Consider the following 20,413-nt stretch of genomic DNA (forward strand, 5'->3'; position numbering starts at 1 on the left):
CACGCTCACATTGGGAAAAAAGTTTACTGGAGTTGATGAGCGGTGTTCTGTAGCGTCTCCCACGGTTCTCCTTTCCTCTATTCGGGAAACCTCTCCTACTCGTCAGAATCAATGCGAATCAGCAGCGATAAGCGCGCTGATGCTGTGCGGTCTGTAGCTTTCTATTCTCTGGAGAATAAGGACTAAACCCTCTGTTACACGTTTCTTCTTGCATAGCTCTTCAGTGCAACGGGGAAGACAGACAACATGATTTGCTTTATCTTCGTGGTTCTATGTGGATTGTCTGGCAGTGCGCTTGCAAAAGGTAAGTAGATAGTTCACTGATTGATGAAACTATCGGTCGCCTATGGACAAATCACACAAATCATTCCATATTCAAGTGTGCTTATATTTATGATTTAAATAAATATCAATATTTCTTGATCAATGTATTATGGACACATTGAGGCATGATGCGCAATTATTGTCTAAATCCTTGACGCAGGATGTGCGCATAGGTTGCCAACTTGCCATCTATTAGTAGTAGTCCTATTGTGCAATACCATGTAAAATGGATTGCCACCATAATCAGGAGGAACGTGCGTACTGTCACTGTAAAGAAATAGTATTGACGCCAGGGGAACATTCTTCAAACACTTGGCACTTGGCAGACAGTTTAGCCAGCATCCCGAGCTTTGAACACAACGGGCCAAGTCTTCTTGGCGCTATTCCGTCCGTCGACTGTCTCATTAATCGGCCCATTGAGATATCAGTGTGGTCATATAGCACGGGTGGTTGAAGAAGTGTGCTTCTTTTACAGCTAACTGTTGTTTAGTAGATAAGCCTTGTCCTGTTGGATAGTTGTTTGGATAACGGAGACCTCTGTGGCCCTGCTTTGTATCCGCCTTTCTGTGCGCTCTTTGACCCGGGCTGAATCGGCACACACAGGGCGTTAGGCTACTTCCTGACGCTGATGAGTTTGTGAAATGGAAGTTCTAATATAAATGAGTGTGGGGTCATGACCAGCGCAAGGAAACTTTCTAGAGCGCAGGAACTGGCGCTAATCAGTGCTTATAGCTAAAACAGACCCACAGGGAGGAAACTGAGGTGAACTGGCTCGAACTGGCTCCTGTGTGCGTAAAGTATGGACGCAGCGCATATGGTTATTGGTCAACAACTTTATACTATACTGAACAAAAATATAAACGCAACATGCAACAATTTAATTAATTGCAAAAATGTCAAAGATTCTACTGAGTTACAGTTCATATGAGGAAATCAGTCAATAGAAATACATTCATTAGGCCCTGATCTATGGATGTCACATGACTGGGAATACAGAATGCAGATACCTTTAAAAAATGGGCCTCACAATGGGCCTTAGGATCTCGTTAAGGTATTTTTGTGAATTCAACTTGCCACCGATCAAATGCTATTGTGTTTGTTGTCTGTAGCTTATTTCTGCCCATACCATAACCCCAGTGCCACCGTAGGGCACTCTGTTCACAACGTTGATGACATCAGCAAACCGCTCACCCACATGACGCCATACATGTGGTCAGTGTTTGTGAGGTCAGTTGGATTTCCAAATTCTCCCAAACTATGTTGAAGGTGGCTTATGGTAGATAAATTAATATTCAATTGTTTGGCAACCGCTCTGGTGGACATTCCTGCAGTCAACATGCTAATTGTAGCTTCCTTAAAACTTGAGACATCTGTGGCATTGTGTTGTGTGACAAAACTACATATGTAAAGTGGCCTTTTATTGTCCCCAGCACAAGGTGCACCTGTGTAATGATCATGCTGTTTAATCAGATTCTTGATATGCCACACCTGTCAGGTGGATGGATTATCTTGGCAAAGGAGAAATGCTCACTAACATGAATGTAAACACATTTGTGCAAAACATTTTAGAGAAATACGTTTTTGTGCGTATAGAACATTTCAGGGATTTTTTATTTCAGCTCATGAAATATGGGACCAACACTTTACATGTTGCCTTTATATTTTTGTTCAGTGTATATGGACCAAGTTTTCTTGTCTTGCATAACCTGATATATTGTTACTATTGTCCTCTTCCTGTATATATTTATTAGCATAATCAAGGAACAAAATAAGGTCCACAATGATTAAATCACATTTGTTTTATCTAATTTAAATACACATTTTAATGCACAATATTTGAATGGGAATGGTGCAGGGTACCAATATAGCATATAATGTTCTGAGAACTATATGTTTCTTAGGTGGGAATTTCACATAGAGAATGATTGAGGCCTCTGGTGGCCAAAAGGCTGTTTTAGCATGGGCTTCCACCAAGCTTCCACCATTTAAAAGTAGTCAACTAGGTGGGGATTCCTAAGGGTTGTAGCCTCAATGGCACTGCCCATGCTTTCACAGATGCTATAATGTCACAGATATAAAGATGAGTCCTCTATCTATCTCTATGGAATTCCAATACTTAAGCATAGCGTTTCCTATAGGTTTCTTCATTGTTTTTTTTAAAGTAAGGATCTCAAATTGTTCCAAGAATGTTAAGAAACAACGTTCTTCTGTGTGAATTTAAGTACTTCAGCATAATGTTTTCTACAAGTTTCCTCATGGTTCTCTTTCAAGTCATGTTCTCAGAACATTAAGAAAACGTTCTATAAAAACCACAAGAAAACATTAGTAACGTTCAAAGAATGTTCGAAGAATGTTATTTAAGAACATACATTCTGTTCTCAGCGGAGAAATACTCTCTCTTTTCTTCTGTTCAGGTGTGTTGGTTTGAATCTCACTGACTTCATGTCACAATAGAAAGTAAATGTATTTGCATAATTAATGCCTAAGCAAATGAGTTACCATGTGTCCTATCTGTGCTTGGAGTTCAAAACAGTTGACCCAAACTAAGCCATGTTATTAGAAGTCTTACTGAAACGTGTTCTCTGAACTTTATTTAATTACATTCAAATAACCTATAATATCGTTTCTCAGAGCGCTGATAAAACTTCCCAGGAAAACTTTCAGGGAACCATAGAACGTTCCGTTTTTACAGGCAGGAAACAACATTTATGGCTTCGTTCCCAGAACCAATGGGGAACCAAAGACTTACACTCCCACAACTTCCAAGGAACCAAATGTGCTAGTTGGGATTTACCATACTGTTTCCATTTCTAAATACTGTGTTATTTTGTGTGTCAGACTTTTTTCTTCTGTATTTAACTAGGCAAGTCTGTATTTAACTAGGTAAGTCTGTATTTAACTAGGTAAGTCTGTATTTAACTAGGTAAGTCAGTATTTAACTAGGTAAGTCTGTATTTAACTAGGTAAGTCAGTATTTAACTAGGTAAGTCTGTATTTAACTAGGTAAGTCAGTATTTAACTAGGTAAGTCTGTATTTAATTAGGCAAGGCTGTATTTAACTAGGCAAGTCAGTATTTAACTAGGTAAGTCTGTATTTAACTAGGTAAGTCTGTATTTAACTAGGGAAGTCTGTATTTAACTATGCAAGTCAGTATTTAACTAGGTAAGTCAATATTAACTAGGTAAGTCAGTATTTAACTAGGCAAGTCAGTATTAACTAGGTAAGTCTGTATTTAACTAGGTACGTCTGTATTTAACTAGATAAGTCTGTATTTAACTAGGTAAGTCTGTATTTAACTAGGCAAGTCAGTATTTAACTAGGTAAGTCAGTATTTAACTAGGTAAGTCAGTATTTAACTAGGTAAGTCAGTATTTAACTAGGTAAGTCTGTGTTTAACTAGGTAAGTCTGTATTTAACTAGGCAAGTCAGTATTTAACTAGGTACGTCTGTATTTAACTAGGTAAGTCAGTATTTAACTAGGTAAGTCTGTGTTTAACTAGGTAAGTCTGTATTTAACTAGGTAAGTCTGTATTTAACTAGGTAAGTCTGTATTTAACTAGGTAAGTCAGTATTTAACTAGGTAAGTCTGTATTTAACTAGGCAAGTCAGTATTTAACTAGGTAAGTCTGTATTTAACTAGGTAAGTCTGTATTTAACTAGGCAAGTCAGTATTTAACTAGGTAAGTCAGTATTTAACTAGGTAAGTCTGTATTTAACTAGGTAAGTCAGTATTTAACTAGGTAAGTCTGTATTTAACTAGGTAAGTCTGTATTTAACTAGGCAAGTCAGTATTTAACTAGGTAAGTCTGTATTTAACTAGGTAAGTCAGTATTTAACTAGGTAAGTATGTGTTTAACTAGGTAAGTCTGTATTTAACTAGGTATGTCAGTATTTAACTAGGTAAGTCTGTATTTAACTAGGTAAGTCTGTATTTAACTAGGTAAGTCAGTATTTAACTAGGTAAGTCTGTATTTAACTAGGCAAGTCAGTATTTAACTAGGTAAGTCTGTATTTAACTAGGTAAGTCTGTATTTAAATAGGTAAGTCTGTATTTAACTAGCCAAGTCAGTATTTAACTAGGCAAGTCAGTATTTAACTCGGTAAGTCAGTATTTAACTAGGTAAGTCTGTATTTAACTAGGCAAGTCAGTATTAACTAGGTACGTCTGTACTTAACTAGGTAAGTCAGTATTTAACTAGGTAAGTCTGTATTTAACTAGGTAAGTCTGTATTTAACTAGGCAAGTCAGTATTAACTAGGTAAGTCTGTACTTAACTAGGTAAGTCAGTATTTAACTAGGCAAGTTATTTTTATTTACAATGACGGCCTACCGGGGAACAGTGGGTTAACCAACTTGTTCGGAGGCAGAGTGACCGATTTTTGCGTTGTCGGCTCAGAGATTCGATCCAGCAAACTTTCAGTTACTGGCCCAACGCTCTCACCACTCGGTTACCTGCCGCCCCAGATAAGGATCTGAAAAGAATGATTTGTACCATGTGAACACAAGATATCAAAGGTCAAGCATTATTATTTCCCTCTAATGATATGCAAGTGTCACCAGACTATGTAAAATAACCTCTGGTTTACATAATTGGAATAATATGTACAACACACGAGGTAAAACATGTCCATTTAAAAAAAATGCCATATACATTCAGCTCATGAACTTATTCCTGTCGTGCAGACACATTCTGGGGTTTCAAACGGCCAAGTCCTTGAAGTGCATGAGATCCTACACTAGGGGTTGTTGGATGAAAGCTCCAGCTGTATTGAATGAAATGGGAAGCGGCTTTCTGTCCAATTCACAGCCTGTTGAAATGCCCCTTGGGCCCGTGCTGAGATAGACTTCCCTTCCTCCTTTAAACTATTTACCCCGACATATAGACTCTGCTGCAGGACTCTGGGTGTGTGTATTTGTATGTATGTATGTGTGTGTGTGCGTGTGTGTGTGCGTGCGTGTGCGCGTGTGTGTGCATGTGTGCGTGTGCGTGTGTGTGCATGACTCAGAGTGGAAGCAGAGGAAACTACCAGAGTGAGTAAAATTAGAGCATCCACTGGTAACCAAGACAATGAATAGTAGTAATGAGGTTGCATTCATATTGTCCAGCTGAGGTGGAACTCAACTCATGCATCATCATAAGGTCAACCTCATTTGAGGGTTGCTAGTCACTGAGGGGTCAGATAATGGTCATAGGGCAATGCTGTGTTTGATCAGGACACATCATTGTGTAGTAGCGAGGATATAGCATACTGGCACACTTTTGGTCAATTGAAAGTGCTTGACATGCTGGTTATGACGTGGAGGACCCAAAGAAATGCTTTACTCAAAGCAGGAGAGTGAAATGACTGTTAGAAGACCTGAGGACATGGGAAGCCCCCCCCAGTCTACTGTACTATGACGATTTATAGACGACATCATTAAAGTAATCAATACCCTGCTGTTGGCTCAAGCCACAACTCATTGGTCATCTGTAACACATACATCATCTCCTTTAAATAATGGCTGCAACAGTAAAAACTCACTGTATTTCCTGGAAATAGATTTTTAGATCACTCAGTACATTGCTACGCATAATTTCCTTTTTTCCTGTCATAGCTATATCAATTTAATCAAGTGCACAGTATAGTGAATTAGGTTTGTGTATGTTCCAATAGGATCCAACAGCGTGATTAGGTTCCATTTATGAGTTGGCTGGTTTAAGGACGTGTCTGTGTGAATGTTTCCGTTTGGACTGAGAGGAAGGAAGGGTGGATGGACAGCACCATCTATCTCTCATTAATAAACCTCACTTACCATGGAGTAGAGCGTTGCTTTTATTTAATAAACAAAAGTGACACTGCTTACGCATTTCCACTTTCCTCAAGTGGTTTTAGTGGCATGGGAACAAGGAGGTGACGAGGGTCTGGTGTTTCTGCCTGGGACTGTCTATGATGAAGCTGTCAGTTGATCTGTCAACACCACTAGTGTTGTGGTCAGTTGTTGTATTGTTCTCTGTTATTTATTGGTTCATGTTGTTGTGTCCAGCATAGCTCTGGACCAGGGTGTTAGTGTGCATTCCTTCACCAAGGAAATAATTCACACTAACCCCCTGGACCAGAACTATGGTCAGTAGTGTAAGTGGTCAGTGGTATTATTGGCTAATATGGTGGGAGTGGTTGACTATCGTGTTGTTATCACTTGTGTGCCATCGTAGTGGCTAGTAGTTTTGCGAAATTCAACCTGTATATATGAGTATATTGCAAAGTTGATTCAGATTTTCCAGAGGAAATATGTTGATCAGTCACTGATTGTTATGAGCAAAGAGCAATGTATGGGGGCCTGCCTGACCTGCAGCCTTTAAGACATCTCTGTTCTCTCTCCCAGGTAAAGCCAGTAAGACATAATCTCTGTTCTCTCTCCCAGGTAAAGCCACTTAGACATCATCTCTGTTCTCTCTCCCAGGTAAAGCCAATAAGACATCATCTCTGTTCTCTCTCCCAGGTAAAGCCAGTAAGACATCATCTCTGTTCTCTCTCCCAGGTAAAGCCAATTAGACATAATCTCTGTTCTCTCTCCCAGGTAAAGCCACTTAGACATCATCTCTGTTCTCTCTCCCAGGTAAAGCCAATAAGACATCATCTCTGTTCTCTCTCCCAGGTAAAGCCAGTAAGACATCATCTCTGTTCTCTCTCCCAGGTAAAGCCAATAAGACATCATCTCTGTTCTCTCTCCCAGGTAAAGCCAATAAGACATCATCTCTGTTCTCTCTCCCAGGTAAAGCCAATAAGACATCATCTCTGTTCTCTCTCCCAGGTAAAGCCAATAAGACATCATCTCTGTTCTCTCTCCCAGGTAAAGCCAATAAGACATCATCTCTGTTCTCTCTCCCAGGTAAAGCCAATAAGACATCATCTCTGTTCTCTCTCCCAGGTAAAGCCAATAAGACATCATCTCTGTTCTCTCTCCCAGGTAAAGCCAATAAGACATCATCTCTGTTCTCTCTCCCAGGTAAAGCCAATAAGATATCCTCTCTGTTCTCTCTCCCAGGTAAAGCCAATAAGACATAATCTCTGTTCTCTCTCCCAGGTAAAGCCAATAAGACATCATCTCTGTTCTCTCTCCCAGGTAAAGCCAATAAGACATAATCTCTGTTCTCTCTCCCAGGTAAAGCCAATAAGACATCATCTCTGTTCTCTCTCCCAGGTAAAGCCAGTAAGACATCATCTCTGTTCTCTCTCCCAGGTAAAGCCAGTAAGATATCCTCTCTGTTCTCTCTCCCAGGTAAAGCCAATAAGACATCATCTCTGTTCTCTCTCCCAGGTAAAGCCAGTAAGATATCCTCTCTGTTCTCTCTCCCAGGTAAAGCCAATAAGACATCATCTCTGTTCTCTCTCCCAGGTAAAGCCAATAAGACATCATCTCTGTTCTCTCTCCCAGGTAAAGCCAGTAAGATATCCTCTCTGTTCTCTCTCCCAGGTAAAGCCAATAAGACATCATCTCTGTTCTCTCTCCCAGGTAAAGCCAGTAAGATATCCTCTCAGTTCTCTCTCCCAGCTAAAGCCAATAAGATATCCTCTCTGTTCTCTCTCCCAGGTAAAGCCAATAAGATATCATCTCTGTTCTCTCTCCCAGGTAAAGCCAATAAGACATCATCTCTGTTCTCTCTCCCAGGTAAAGCCAGTAAGATATCCTCTCTGTTCTCTCTCCCAGGTAAAGTGGATAGGGAGCCTAGGGGGAAGTTCAGTGTTCCTGTTCTGGATGTGAAGAGTCGACAGCTGGTCCTGGAGGCCAACCAGACGCTGACGATTCACTGCAGGTGAGTCTCTCTGGAGTCAAAGGTTAGAGGTCAGAGGTGATAGGTGGATGGGGTGGGTGGGCGGGCAGTCAGTGCAGATCAGTGAGCGCTGGTTGGGGGTCGGGGTGTGTGGGTTGTAGGTTAGTGAAAGGGGTCAAGTGGGAAATGTCAAGAAAAAGGAAAGATTGTCTGCCTAGACTTATTCACTGATCAGATTAGCTTTAATATACACCTTTAATATACACCTTTTAAATACACCTTTAATATACACCTTTTAAATACACCTTTAATATACACCTTTTAAATACACCTTTTTATGGTCAGCTTTCAGAAGTTGTGATGCAATGAGAGAGATGGAATGTTTTACAGCAATCTACCTTTCACCTATCAGGGGTCGGTGGGAGCTGTCGTGGGTGTTCCCTGGAGGTGTGGCCAGAGATAAAGAGAGTGTGCAATTGGAGGATTCTCGCTGTGGGAGGCAGAGCCAGCATTACTGTAGCCAACTGATTATTATCTCAGCCCAGGCCCAGCACACAGGATCGTTCCGGTGTCGGTATAGCCAGCGGACCCGCAAGCAGAGTGCTATCTACATCTATGTCACAGGTAACATTTAACAACTACCAACTCATTACACTGTCCTGTACTCCCAAATCCCTGTCAGTGTCACTCTGTCACAAATGCTAGAGCTCAGGAAATGGAAATAAGGTTTAGGATATGAACCATCTGTCCACCTCTTTCTCACTGATGGGCTCTCGCTGTCTCGCTCTCTCTGGCTCGCTCTCTCTCCCTCTCGCTCGCTCTCTTTCTCAATTACACTTTCTCTCTCACCCTCTCTCTTTATCGCTCCCCCTCTTTCTCTCCTCCCCCTCTCTCTCCCCCCACTCCCTCCCCATCGATGGAGTGGCCTCTCTCTCTCTTTCTGTATCCCTCTCCCTCTCTCTCTCTCTCTCTCTCTCTCTCTCTCTCCTCTCTCTCTCTCTCTCTCTCTCTCTCTCTCTCTCTCTCTCTCTCTCCCCCCTGTCTGATGAAATGGCCAGTCAATCTCTTGCTCACTCTGTCTCATTGTTTATATGCTTAGGTTAAACAAAACATAGTGTCAGTGGGTGCTAAATACACACCAATACCAGAGAGAAATGTATATCTCAACACTGTTTGTACCAACAAGACATCCTAATGACTCTGGCACAGTTTCTCCCCCTTAGCCTGTCTCTTTTCTCAGCCTCCCTCCCTCCCTCCCTCCCTCCCTCCCTCCCTCCCTCCCTCCCTCCCTCCCTCCCTCCCTCCCTCCCTCCCTCCCTCCCTCCCTCCCTCCCTCCCTCTCACCCTCTACCAGGTCTATATATGAAAGCTTTTTACTTTCGTTTACGTGCTACCTTAGTCCTCGGGGCCAGGAATAGCCCAGCTGCTGAAATGCTCAGGTTTGGGCAGAGTTTCCCAGGGCACCAGGCTTATCTGCTCCCCTCAGCCCTGCTCACAGCATCCTGTGCTTGGGGACGGGAGCAGGCCGCAGGGGGTGGAGGTGGGAGGGGAGCTGGATGTCTATAGACGGGGGGGGGGTCTCTGGTTCTGTTCAAAGGTGACAGGAGTGGAAGGTGGGAGGGTAAGGGGGGTGAAATAGGATGAAGGCCAGGCAAGATTCATGATTCAGGGACATCCAATGGCAGAGGAGGCACCTTGACAGCCCTGTCTGCCCCACTCTGCCTTTCCCTGTCCTGGGTAGAGGCTGGCTGGGCATGGAGCTGGGCCAGGGGCCAGAGGAGATAGCGGCACCAGAGGTGCCAGGGTCACAGGGTGGGGCTACGGTTTGGCCAATAGGAGCCCTGGGGCCCATCAATCACTCTGGCTGCCAAGTCCATTAGGCGTCTGACTCCATCACCCGCTCTGCTCTCACTCTACTGCCCTTCTCTGCTCTCTCTACTGCCTATTTCTGCTCTCACCCTCCTGCCCCTACTGCCCCTCCTGCCCCTTTCTGCTCTTACCCTCCTGCCCCTCCTGCCCCTTTCTGCTCTTACCCTCCTGCCCCTCCTGCCCCACTCTGCTCTCACCCTCCTGCCCCTCTCTGCTCTCACCCTCCTGCCCCTCTCTGCTCTCACCCTCCTGCCCCCCTCTGCTCTCACCCTCCTGCCCCTCTCTGCTCTCACCCTCCTGCCCCTCTCTGCTCTCACCCTCCTGCCCCTCTCTGCTCTCACCCTCCCGCCCCTCTCTGCTCTCACCCTCCTGCCCCACTCTGCTCTCACCCTCCTGCCCCTCTCTGCTCTCACTATCCTGCCCCACTCTGCTCTCACCCTCCTGCCCCTCTCTGCTCTCACCCTCCTGCCCCTCTCTGCTCTCACTATCCTGCCCCCCTCTGCTCTCACCCTCCTGCCCCTCTCTGCTCTCACTATCCTGCCCCTCTCTGCTCTCACCCTCCTGCCCCTCTCTGCTCTCACCCTCCCGCCCCTCTCTGCTCTCCCCCTCCCGCCCCTCTCTGCTCTCACCCTCCTGCCCCTCTCTGCTCTCACTATCCTGCCCCTCTCTGCTCTCACCCTCCTGCCCCTCTCTGCTCTCACCCTCCTGCCCCTCTCTGCTCTCACCCTCCCGCCCCTCTCTGCTCTCACCCTCCTGCCCCACTCTGCTCTCACTATCCTGCCCCTCTCTGCTCTCACTATCCTGCCCCACTCTGCTCTCACCCTCCTGCCCCTCTCTGCTCTCACTATCCTGCCCCTCTCTGCTCTCACCCTCCTGCCCCTCTCTGCTCTCACTATCCTGCCCCTCTCTGCTCTCACCCTCCTGCCCCACTCTGCTCTCACTATCCTGCCCCTCTCTGCTCTCACTATCCTGCCCCCTCGCTAGCTCCTTCATATGTAATCAAAGCAGCAGGAGGAAGCCCTGCGGTCCAGGCCACTAGTCCTTGGGGTACTTTTGTTCAAATGTTCAGAGATTATACTTTCCTTGAATAACACAGTACAGTAGCTGACAAACAATGAGGTGAGCTCCACCCGCCCACGCCTTTCAATGGCACAGGAATATTAGAGGGTGGGTGTGGAGGGGGTAATGTACCTGGAAGGATCACAGGCTGTTTGATTACCTCGAAACAATCTGTGTGTGTTTATTGTTGACTCCAGGAGACTATTTGCTGAATGGGTATTAAGTGTGTGTGTGTGTGTGTGTGTGTGTGTGTGTGTGTGTGTGTGTGTGTGTGTGTGTGTGTGTGTGTGTGTGTGTGTGTGTGTGTGTGTGTGTGTGTGTGTGTGTGTGTGTGTGTGTGTGTGTACCTATCCCTAACCTCAGTGTTGTGGTTTCAGACAGACAGCGGCCATTTGTGGAGGAGCAGAATAACAGTCCAGACGTGGTGTATATCAAGGAGAGCCAGCCGCTGGTCTTCCCCTGTAGGGTCACCCACCCTGACGCCACCGTGTCATTGGTCAAGGTGAGTTCCCTTCACTATTTCCACTACTAGCACTCCTGACTACATCTTAGAACAAAACACTTCTCTCTGTTTCTCCATCAGCACTCTCATCTGTACACAAGTCACAGTCATGTTGTTTCTGCTAGTACAGATCATTCAACACGTTGTTCTTATCTTGGCAACCGTCCTGCCTTGGAGTGTGTGTGTCCGTTTGTTTGTGTCAGTCTGCGGATGTGTGTGTGTCCGTTTGTTTGTGTCAGTCTGCGGATGTGTGTGTGTCCGTTTGTTTGTGTCAGTCTGCGGATGTGTGTGTGTCCGTTTGTTTGTGTCAGTCTGCGGATGTGTGTGTGTCCGTTTGTTTGTGTCAGTCTGCGGATGTGTGTGTGTCCGTTTGTTTGTGTCAGTCTGCGGATGTGTGTGTGTCCGTTTGTTTGTGTCAGTCTGCGGATGTGTGTGTGTCCGTTTGTTTGTGTCAGTCTGCGGATGTGTGTGTGTCCGTTTGTTTGTGTCAGTCTGCGGATGTGTGTGTGTCCGTTTGTGGCAGCGTCTCAGTGTGTATGTGTGTTTGTGGCAGCGTCTCAGTGTGTATGTGTGTTTGTGGCAGCGTCTCAGTGTGTATGTATGTTTGTGGCAGCGTCTCAGTGTGTGTGTATGTTTGTGGCAGCGTCTCAGTGTGTGTGTGTGTTTGTGGCAGCGTCTCAGTGTGTATGTATGTTTGTGGCAGCGTCTCAGTGTGTGTATGTATGTTTGTGGCAGCGTCTCAGTGTGTGTGTGTGTTTGTGGCAGTGTCTCAGTGTGTGTGTGTGTTTGTGGCAGCGTCTCAGTGTGTGTGTATGTTTGTGGCAGCGTCTCAGTGTGTATGTATGTTTGTGGCAGCGTCTCAGTGTGTGTGTATGTGTGTTTGTGGCAGCGTCTCAGTGTGTGTGTATGTTTGTGGCAGCGTCTCAGTGTGTGTGTGTGTTTGTGGCAGCGTCTCAGTGTGTATGTGTGTTTGTGGCAGCGTCTCAGTGTGTGTGTATGTTTGTGGCAGTGTCTCAGTGTGTGTGTGTGTTTGTGGCAGCGTCTCAGTGTTTGTGTATGTGTGTTTGTGGCAGCGTCTCAGTGTGTGTGTATGTGTGTTTGTGGCAGCGTCTCAGTGTGTGTGTATGTTTGTGGCAGCGTCTCAGTGTGTATGTGTGTTTGTGGCAGCGTCTCAGTGTGTGTGTATGTATGTTTGTGGCAGCGTCTCAGTGTGTGTGTGTGTTTGTGGCAGCGTCTCAGTGTGTGTGTGTGTTTGTGGCAGCGTCTCAGTGTGTGTGTGTGTTTGTGGCAGCGTCTCAGTGTGTGTGTATGTATGTTTGTGGCAGCGTCTCAGTGTGTGTGTGTGTTTGTGGCAGCGTCTCAGTGTGTATGTATGTTTGTGGCAGCGTCTCAGTGTGTGTGTGTATGTGTGTTTGTGGCAGCGTCTCAGTGTGTATGTGTGTTTGTGGCAGCGTCTCAGTGTGTATGTATGTTTGTGGCAGTGTCTCAGTGTGTGTGTGTGTTTGTGGCAGCGTCTCAGTGTGTGTGTATGTGTGTTTGTGGCAGCGTCTCAGTGTGTGTGTATGTATGTTTATGGCAGCGTCTCAGTGTGTGTGTGTGTTTGTGGCAGCGTCTCAGTGTGTGTGTGTGTTTGTGGCAGCGTCTCAGTGTGTGTGTATGTGTGTTTGTGGCAGCGTCTCAGTGTGTATGTATGTATGTTTGTGGCAGTGTCTCAGTGTGTGTGTGTGTTTGTGGCAGCGTCTCAGTGTGTGTGTATGTGTGTTTGTGGCAGCGTCTCAGTGTGTATGTATGTATGTTTGTGGCAGTGTCTCAGTGTGTGTGTGTGTTTGTGGCAGCGTCTCAGTGTGTGTGTGTATGTTTGTGGCAGCGTCTCAGTGTGTATGTATGTTTGTGGCAGCGTCTCAGTGTGTATGTGTGTTTGTGGCAGCGTCTCAGTGTGTATGTGTGTTTGTGGCAGCGTCTCAGTGTGTGTGTATGTATGTTTGTGGCAGCGTCTCAGTGTGTGTGTGTGTTTGTGGCAGCGTCTCAGTGTGTGTGTGTGTATGTATGTTTGTGGCAGCGTCTCAGTGTGTGTGTATGTGTGTTTGTGGCAGTGTCTCAGTGTGTGTGTGTGTTTGTGGCAGCGTCTCAGTGTGTATGTATGTTTGTGGCAGCGTCTCAGTGTGTGTGTGTGTTTGTGGCAGCGTCTCAGTGTGTGTGTATGTTTGTGGCAGTGTGTATGTGTGTTTGTGGCAGCGTCTCAGTGTGTGTGTATGTTTGTGGCAGTGTGTATGTGTGTTTGTGGCAGCGTCTCAGTGTGTGTGTATGTGTGTGTGTGGCTGCGTCTCAGTGTGTGTATGTGTGTTTGTGGCAGCGTCTCAGTGTGTGTGTGTGTGTGTATGTGTGTTTGTGGCAGCGTCTCAGTGTGTATGTGTGTTTGTGGCAGCGTCTCAGTGTGTATGTATGTTTGTGGCAGCGTCTCAGTGTGTGTGTATGTGTGTTTGTGGCAGCGTCTCAGTGTGTGTGTGTATGTGTGTTTGTGGCAGCGTCTCAGTGTGTGTGTGTGTTTGTGGCAGCGTCTCAGTGTGTATGTGTGTTTGTGGCAGCGTCTCAGTGTGTATGTGTGTTTGTGGCAGCGTCTCAGTGTGTGTGTATGTGTGTTTGTGGCAGTGTCTCAGTGTGTATGTATGTGTGTTTGTGGCAGCGTCTCAGTGTGTGTGTATGTGTGTTTGTGGCAGCGTCTCAGTGTGTGTGTATGTTTGTGGCAGCGTCTCAGTGTGTGTGTATGTGTGTTTGTGGCAGCGTCTCAGTGTGTGTGTATGTGTGTTTGTGGCAGCGTCTCAGTGTGTGTGTATGTGTGTTTGTGGCAGCGTCTCAGTGTGTATGTGTGTTTGTGGCAGCGTCTCAGTGTGTGTGTATGTGTGTTTGTGGCAGCGTCTCAGTGTGTATGTGTGTTTGTGGCAGCGTCTCAGTGTGTGTGTGTGTGTGTTTGTGGCAGCGTCTCAGTGTGTGTGTATGTGTGTTTGTGGCAGCGTCTCAGTGTGTATGTATGTTTGTGGCAGCGTCTCAGTGTGTGTGTATGTGTGTTTGTGGCAGCGTCTCAGTGTGTATGTGTGTTTGTGGCAGCGTCTCAGTGTGTGTGTATGTGTGTTTGTGGCAGCGTCTCAGTGTGTGTGTATGTGTGTTTGTGGCAGCGTCTCAGTGTGTGTGTATGTGTGTTTGTGGCAGCGTCTCAGTGTGTATGTATGTTTGTGGCAGCGTCTCAGTGTGTGTGTATGTATGTTTGTGGCAGCGTCTCAGTGTGTGTGTGTGTTTGTGGCAGCGTCTCAGTGTGTATGTGTGTTTGTGGCAGCGTCTCAGTGTGTATGTGTGTTTGTGGCAGCGTCTCAGTGTGTATGTGTGTTTGTGGCAGCGTCTCAGTGTGTGTGTGTGTTTGTGGCAGTGTGTATGTATGTGTTTGTGGCGTCTCAGTGTGTATGTGTGTTTGTGGCAGCGTCTCAGTGTGTATGTGTGTTTGTGGCAGCGTCTCAGTGTGTGTGTATGTGTGTTTGTGGCAGCGTCTCAGTGTGTGTGTATGTTTGTGGCAGCGTCTCAGTGTGTATGTGTGTTTGTGGCAGCGTCTCAGTGTGTGTGTGTGTTTGTGGCAGCGTCTCAGTGTGTGTGTATGTTTGTGGCAGCGTCTCAGTGTGTATGTGTGTTTGTGGCAGCGTCTCAGTGTGTGTGTGTGTTTGTGGCAGCGTCTCAGTGTGTGTGTATGTGTGTTTGTGGCAGCGTCTCAGTGTGTATGTGTGTTTGTGGCAGCGTCTCAGTGTGTATGTGTGTTTGTGGCAGCGTCTCAGTGTGTATGTGTGTTTGTGGCAGCGTCTCAGTGTGTATGTGTTTGTGGCAGCGTCTCAGTGTGTATGTATGTGTGTTTGTGGCAGCGTCTCAGTGTGTGTGTATGTTTGTGGCAGCGTCTCAGTGTGTATGTGTGTTTGTGGCAGCGTCTCAGTGTGTGTGTGTGTTTGTGGCAGCGTCTCAGTGTGTGTGTATGTGTGTTTGTGGCAGCGTCTCAGTGTGTATGTGTGTTTGTGGCAGCGTCTCAGTGTGTATGTGTGTTTGTGGCAGCGTCTCAGTGTGTATGTGTGTTTGTGGCAGCGTCTCAGTGTGTATGTGTGTTTGTGGCAGCGTCTCAGTGTGTGTGCGATACCTATTTTTTACTGCCATGTTCCGAGTGAGCGGCGCCTGCAGTTTCCTCTGTTGGCACTGTTGTTACCCCCGGAGACAGGACGTGGGGTCTGGAGGGCCCCCTGCCTCCGCCCCCCTCCCCCCCACTCACACACCCCTCACTCCTATCCTCTACTGGAGGCGATCTGGCTGCCAAACTCCTCCTGATTCCTTAACCAGCCGGCCTTCAGGCCAGAGGACGATGAGGTGCCAGGAGTAATGGGCCGGCCAGGACTGACTGGTGCTAGCAGGGCAAGGCATGCCCCTCAGGCAGATCTGTTAACAGTGGTATTGTACGTAGGTAGCGTCTTCTGTGTGCAGAGACTGCACAGTTTGACCTTTACAATGCAATAACATCCAGGTGAGAGAAGTGGGCTACTGGTACTTTATCAGATGAATGAAGGAATTTCCAAAGAGAGTTTCAGGAAACTGAAAAAGAGCGAAAGAACAAAATGAACCCCTCAGTCATCTCTCCTCTTGTCCCTGCTCTCCCTTCAGGATGTGAAGCGGACCCAGAGACGAAGCGTTGTACAAACCACACATTCTCACACACTTCTGTTGGCTCTCTGTGTTTATGTCCTGCTCCTATCTCTACACAAACCACACACTTCACTTCTGTTGGCTCTCTGTGTTGATGTCCTGCTCCTATCTCCACACAAACCACACACTTCACTTCTGTTGGCTCTCTGTGTTTATGTCCTGCTCCTATCTCCACACAAACCACACACTTCACTTCTGTTGGCTCTCTGTGTTGATGTCCTGCTCCTATCTCCACACAAACCACACACTTCACTTCTGTTGGCTCTCTGTGTTTATGTCCTGCTCCTATCTCTACACAAACCACACACTTCACTTCTGTTGGCTCTCTGTGTTGATGTCCTGCTCCTATCTCCACACAAACCACACACTTCACTCCACACAAACGTCCAGCCTAGAGCCACAATGGTAATTATTCTAAAAATATCCTCTGTTCTCTCACTCCCTCCATCCGCCCCGGCCTGGCCCAGCATTCCGAACCTGGAGTCCACTCCACACACAAACACTGTCACACACTCTGCAGTGTTTTGCACTCTGCTTGGATCTTTAATTTGTTGTCCCACCTCTCAGCAGGGAACAATACCCAGGGGGCCATTCCCTCTCGCTGCCGCCGTGAAGGTGACCCAGTGGGGTGAGGAGTGGAGGCAAGCGGAAGGGGGTAGTGTAGCATGACCTAGGGTTCCAGTCCAGTCTCCATCCTGTAGTTACAGGATATGAGCAGATGGACTGGAGTCACGTTCCCACGTCCTGACTTCTCTCTCACCTTGCAACCCACCTACACCCCCTTCTGACCCCCTTACACCCACCTACACCCCCTTCTGACCCCCTTACACCCACCTGCACCCCCTTCTGACCCCCTTACACCCACCTGCACCCCCTTCTGACCCCCTTACACCCACCTACACCCCCCTCCAACTGCCCTCCGTCCCCAACATCCTCTGAATCCTCACCTTCCAGGATTCAGCTACCAGGGGGTGGGGTGGAGGGGGGCACCAAGGGCATTCACAGGTGCCTAACAAGACAGAGGAGACATAGAGGTATTTACTATAGTGTAGTGTAGAAGACAGAGGAGACATAGAGGTATTTACTATAGTGTAGTGTAGAAGACAGAGGAGACATAGAGGTATTTACTATAGTGTAGTGTAGAAGACAGAGGAGACATAGAGGTATTTACTATAGTGTAGTGTAGAAGACAGAGGAGACATAGAGGTATTTACTATAGTGTAGTGTAGAAGACAGAGGAGACATAGAGGTATTTACTATAGTGTAGTGTATAAGACAGAGGAGACATAGAGGTATTTACTATAGTGTAGTGTAGAAGACAGAGGAGACATAGAGGTATTTACTATAGTGTAGTGTAGAAGACAGAGGAGACATAGAGGTATTTACTATAGTGTAGTGTATAAGGCAGAGGAGACATAGAGGTATTTACTATAGTGTAGTGTAGAAGACAGAGGAGACATAGAGGTATTTACTATAGTGTAGTGTAGAAGACAGAGGAGACATAGAGGTATTTACTATAGTGTAGTGTAGAAGACAGAGGAGACATAGAGGTAGTTTACTGTATTTACTAGTGTAGTGTAGAAGACAGAGGAGACATAGAGGTATTTACTATAGTGTAGTGTAGAAGACAGAGGAGACATAGAGGTATTTACTATAGTGTAGTGTAGAAGACAGAGGAGACATAGAGGTATTTACTATAGTGTAGTGTAGAAGACAGAGGAGACATAGAGGTATTTACTATAGTGTAGTGTATAAGACAGAGGAGACATAGAGGTATTTACTATAGTGTAGTGTATAAGACAGAGGAGACATAGAGGTATTTACTATAGTGTAGTGTAGAAGACAGAGGAGACATAGAGGTATTTACTATAGTGTAGTGTAGAAGACAGAGGAGACATAGAGGTATTTACTATAGTGTAGTGTAGAAGACAGAGGAGACATAGAGGTATTTACTATAGTGTAGTGTATAAGACAGAGGAGACATAGAGGTATTTACTATAGTGTAGTGTACATAGAGGTATAAGACAGAGGAGACATAGAGGTATTTACTATAGTGTAGTGTAGAAGACAGAGGAGACATAGAGGTATTTACTATAGTGTAGTGTAGAAGACAGAGGAGACATAGAGGTATTTACTATAGTGTAGTGTATAAGACAGAGGAGACATAGAGGTATTTACTATAGTGTAGTGTAGAAGACAGAGGAGACATAGAGGTATTTACTATAGTGTAGTGTAGAAGACAGAGGAGACATAGAGGTATTTACTATAGTGTAGTGTATAAGACAGAGGAGACATAGAGGTATTTACTATAGTGTAGTGTATAAGACAGAGGAGACATAGAGGTATTTACTATAGTGTAGTGTAGAAGACAGAGGAGACATAGAGGTATTTACTATAGTGTAGTGTAGAAGACAGAGGAGACATAGAGGTATTTGCTATAGTGTAGTGTAGAAGACAGAGGAGACATAGAGGTATTTACTATAGTGTAGTGTAGAAGACAGAGGAGACATAGAGGTATTTACTATAGTGTAGTGTAGAAGACAGAGGAGACATAGAGGTATTTACTATAGTGTAGTGTAGAAGACAGAGGAAAATAGGAGGGAAAAGAGGCGTCTTAAGGTTGGACGAGGGATGAGGGGGGCTATCAGCCAGTTAACACTGGGGATGAGGGGGGCTGTCAGCCAGTTAACACTGGGGATGAGGGGGGCTATCAGCCAGTTAACACTGGGGATGAGGGGGGCTATCAGCCAGTTAACACTGGGGATGGGGATGTTAACACTGGGGAAGGGGGGCTATCAGCCAGTTAACACTGGGGATGAGGGGGCTATCAGCCAGTTAACACTGGGGATGAGGGGGCTATCAGCCAGTTAACACTGGGGATGAGGGGGGGCCAGTTAACACTGGGGATGAGGGGGCTATCAGCCAGTTAACACTGGGGATGAGGGGGCTATCAGCCAGTTAACACTGGGGATGAGGGGGGCTATCAGCCAGTTAACACTGGGGATGAGGGGGGCTATCAGCCAGTTAACACTGGGGATGAGGGGGGCTATCAGCCAGTTAACACTGGGGATGAGGGGGGCTATCAGCCAGGTAACACTGGGGAGGAGGGGGGCTATCAGCCAGTTAACACTGGGGATGAGGGGGGCTATCAGCCAGGTAACACTGGGGAGGAGGGGGCTATCAGCCAGTTAACACTGGGGATGAGGGGGGCTGTCAGCCAGGTAACACTGGGGATGAGGGGGGCTGTCAGCCAGGTAACACTGGGGAGGAGGGGGGCTGTCAGCCAGGTAACACTGGGGAGGAGGGGGCTATCAGCCAGTTAACACTGGGGATGAGGGGGGCTATCAGCCAGGTAACACTGGGGATGAGGGGGCAGGTATCAGCCAGTTAACACTGGAGATGATGGGGGCTGTCAGCCAGTTAACACTGGGGATGAGGGGGCTATCAGCCAGGTAACACTGGGGATGAGGGGGCTGTCAGCCAGGTAACACTGGGGAGGAGGGGGCTATCAGCCAGTTAACACTGGGGATGAGGGGGCTATCAGCCAGGTAACACTGGGGAGGAGGGGGCTATCAGCCAGTTAACACTGAGGGGGGTCAGCCAGGTAACACTGGGGGAGGGGGCTATCAGCCAGTTAACACTGGGGATGAGGGGGGCTCAGCCAGGGGGGAGAGGGGGTATCAGCCAGTTAACACACTGGGGGAGGGGGTATGGGGGTGAGGGGACTGGGGGTGAGGGGGTATCAGCCAGTTAACACTGGGGGTGAGGGGGTATCAGCCAGTTATCAGCCACTGGGGATGAGGGGGCTATCAGCCAGTTAACACTGGGGATGAGGGGGCTGTCAGCCAGGTAACACTGGGGATGAGGGGGGCTGTCAGCCAGGTAACACTGGGGAGGAGGGGGGCTATCAGCCAGTTAACACTGGGGGTGAGGGGGTATCAGCCAGTTAACACTGGGGGTGGAGGGGTGAGGGGGGTATCAGCCAGTTAACACTTGGGGTGAAGGGGTGAGGGGGTATCAGCCAGTTAACACTGGGGGTGAAGGGGCTATCAGACAGTTAACACTGGGGGTGAGGGGGGTGAGGTGGAGGGTCCACATGTTCCCCTGAGAGAGGGCTGGATGCTTCCACCATGTCACTGAAACTCTAGTAAACATTTCCTTGAGTCTACCTCCTCCAAAA

General features: G+C 46.8%; 1 protein-coding gene across 4 annotated transcripts; it reads left to right on the forward strand.

The window, feature by feature from the left end:
• Positions 1 to 11,553, forward strand: LOC127922439 (vascular endothelial growth factor receptor 1-like). Of its 4 annotated transcripts, XM_052506221.1 has the most exons (5): positions 3 to 304; positions 7,898 to 7,936; positions 8,015 to 8,120; positions 8,491 to 8,702; positions 11,384 to 11,553. In XM_052506221.1, exons 1-5 carry the CDS (start codon positions 247 to 249, stop codon positions 11,536 to 11,538), a joined length of 570 nt encoding a protein of 189 aa, XP_052362181.1. In that variant the 5' UTR covers positions 3 to 246; the 3' UTR covers positions 11,539 to 11,553. The 4 variants fall into 4 exon arrangements, with proteins under 4 accessions (XP_052362180.1, XP_052362179.1, XP_052362181.1 ...); XM_052506220.1 differs by lacking the exon at positions 7,898 to 7,936 and having other exon boundaries at positions 1 to 304; positions 7,937 to 8,120; positions 11,388 to 11,527; XM_052506219.1 differs by lacking the exon at positions 7,898 to 7,936 and having other exon boundaries at positions 2 to 304; positions 7,937 to 8,120.
• The last annotated feature ends 8,860 nt before the right edge of the window (positions 11,554 to 20,413 follow it).

This window comes from Oncorhynchus keta, unplaced genomic scaffold (assembly GCF_023373465.1).
Source record: "Oncorhynchus keta strain PuntledgeMale-10-30-2019 unplaced genomic scaffold, Oket_V2 Un_contig_2570_pilon_pilon, whole genome shotgun sequence".
In the NCBI taxonomy this organism is placed as follows: Eukaryota; Metazoa; Chordata; class Actinopteri; order Salmoniformes; family Salmonidae; genus Oncorhynchus; species Oncorhynchus keta.

What these genes read in the sequence shown, in the direction of transcription:
- LOC127922439 (XM_052506219.1), top strand. Translation starts at nt 247, where the DNA reads ATGATTTGCTTTATCTTCGTGGTTCTATGTGGATTGTCTGGCAGTGCG. An exon ending in ACGCTGACGATTCACTGCAG is followed by an intron (nt 8,121 to 8,490) that starts GTGAGTCTCTCT and finishes TTCACCTATCAG; the next exon opens with GGGTCGGTGGGAGCTGTCGT. An exon ending in TATCTACATCTATGTCACAG is followed by an intron (nt 8,703 to 11,383) that starts GTAACATTTAAC and finishes TTGTGGTTTCAG; the next exon opens with ACAGACAGCGGCCATTTGTG.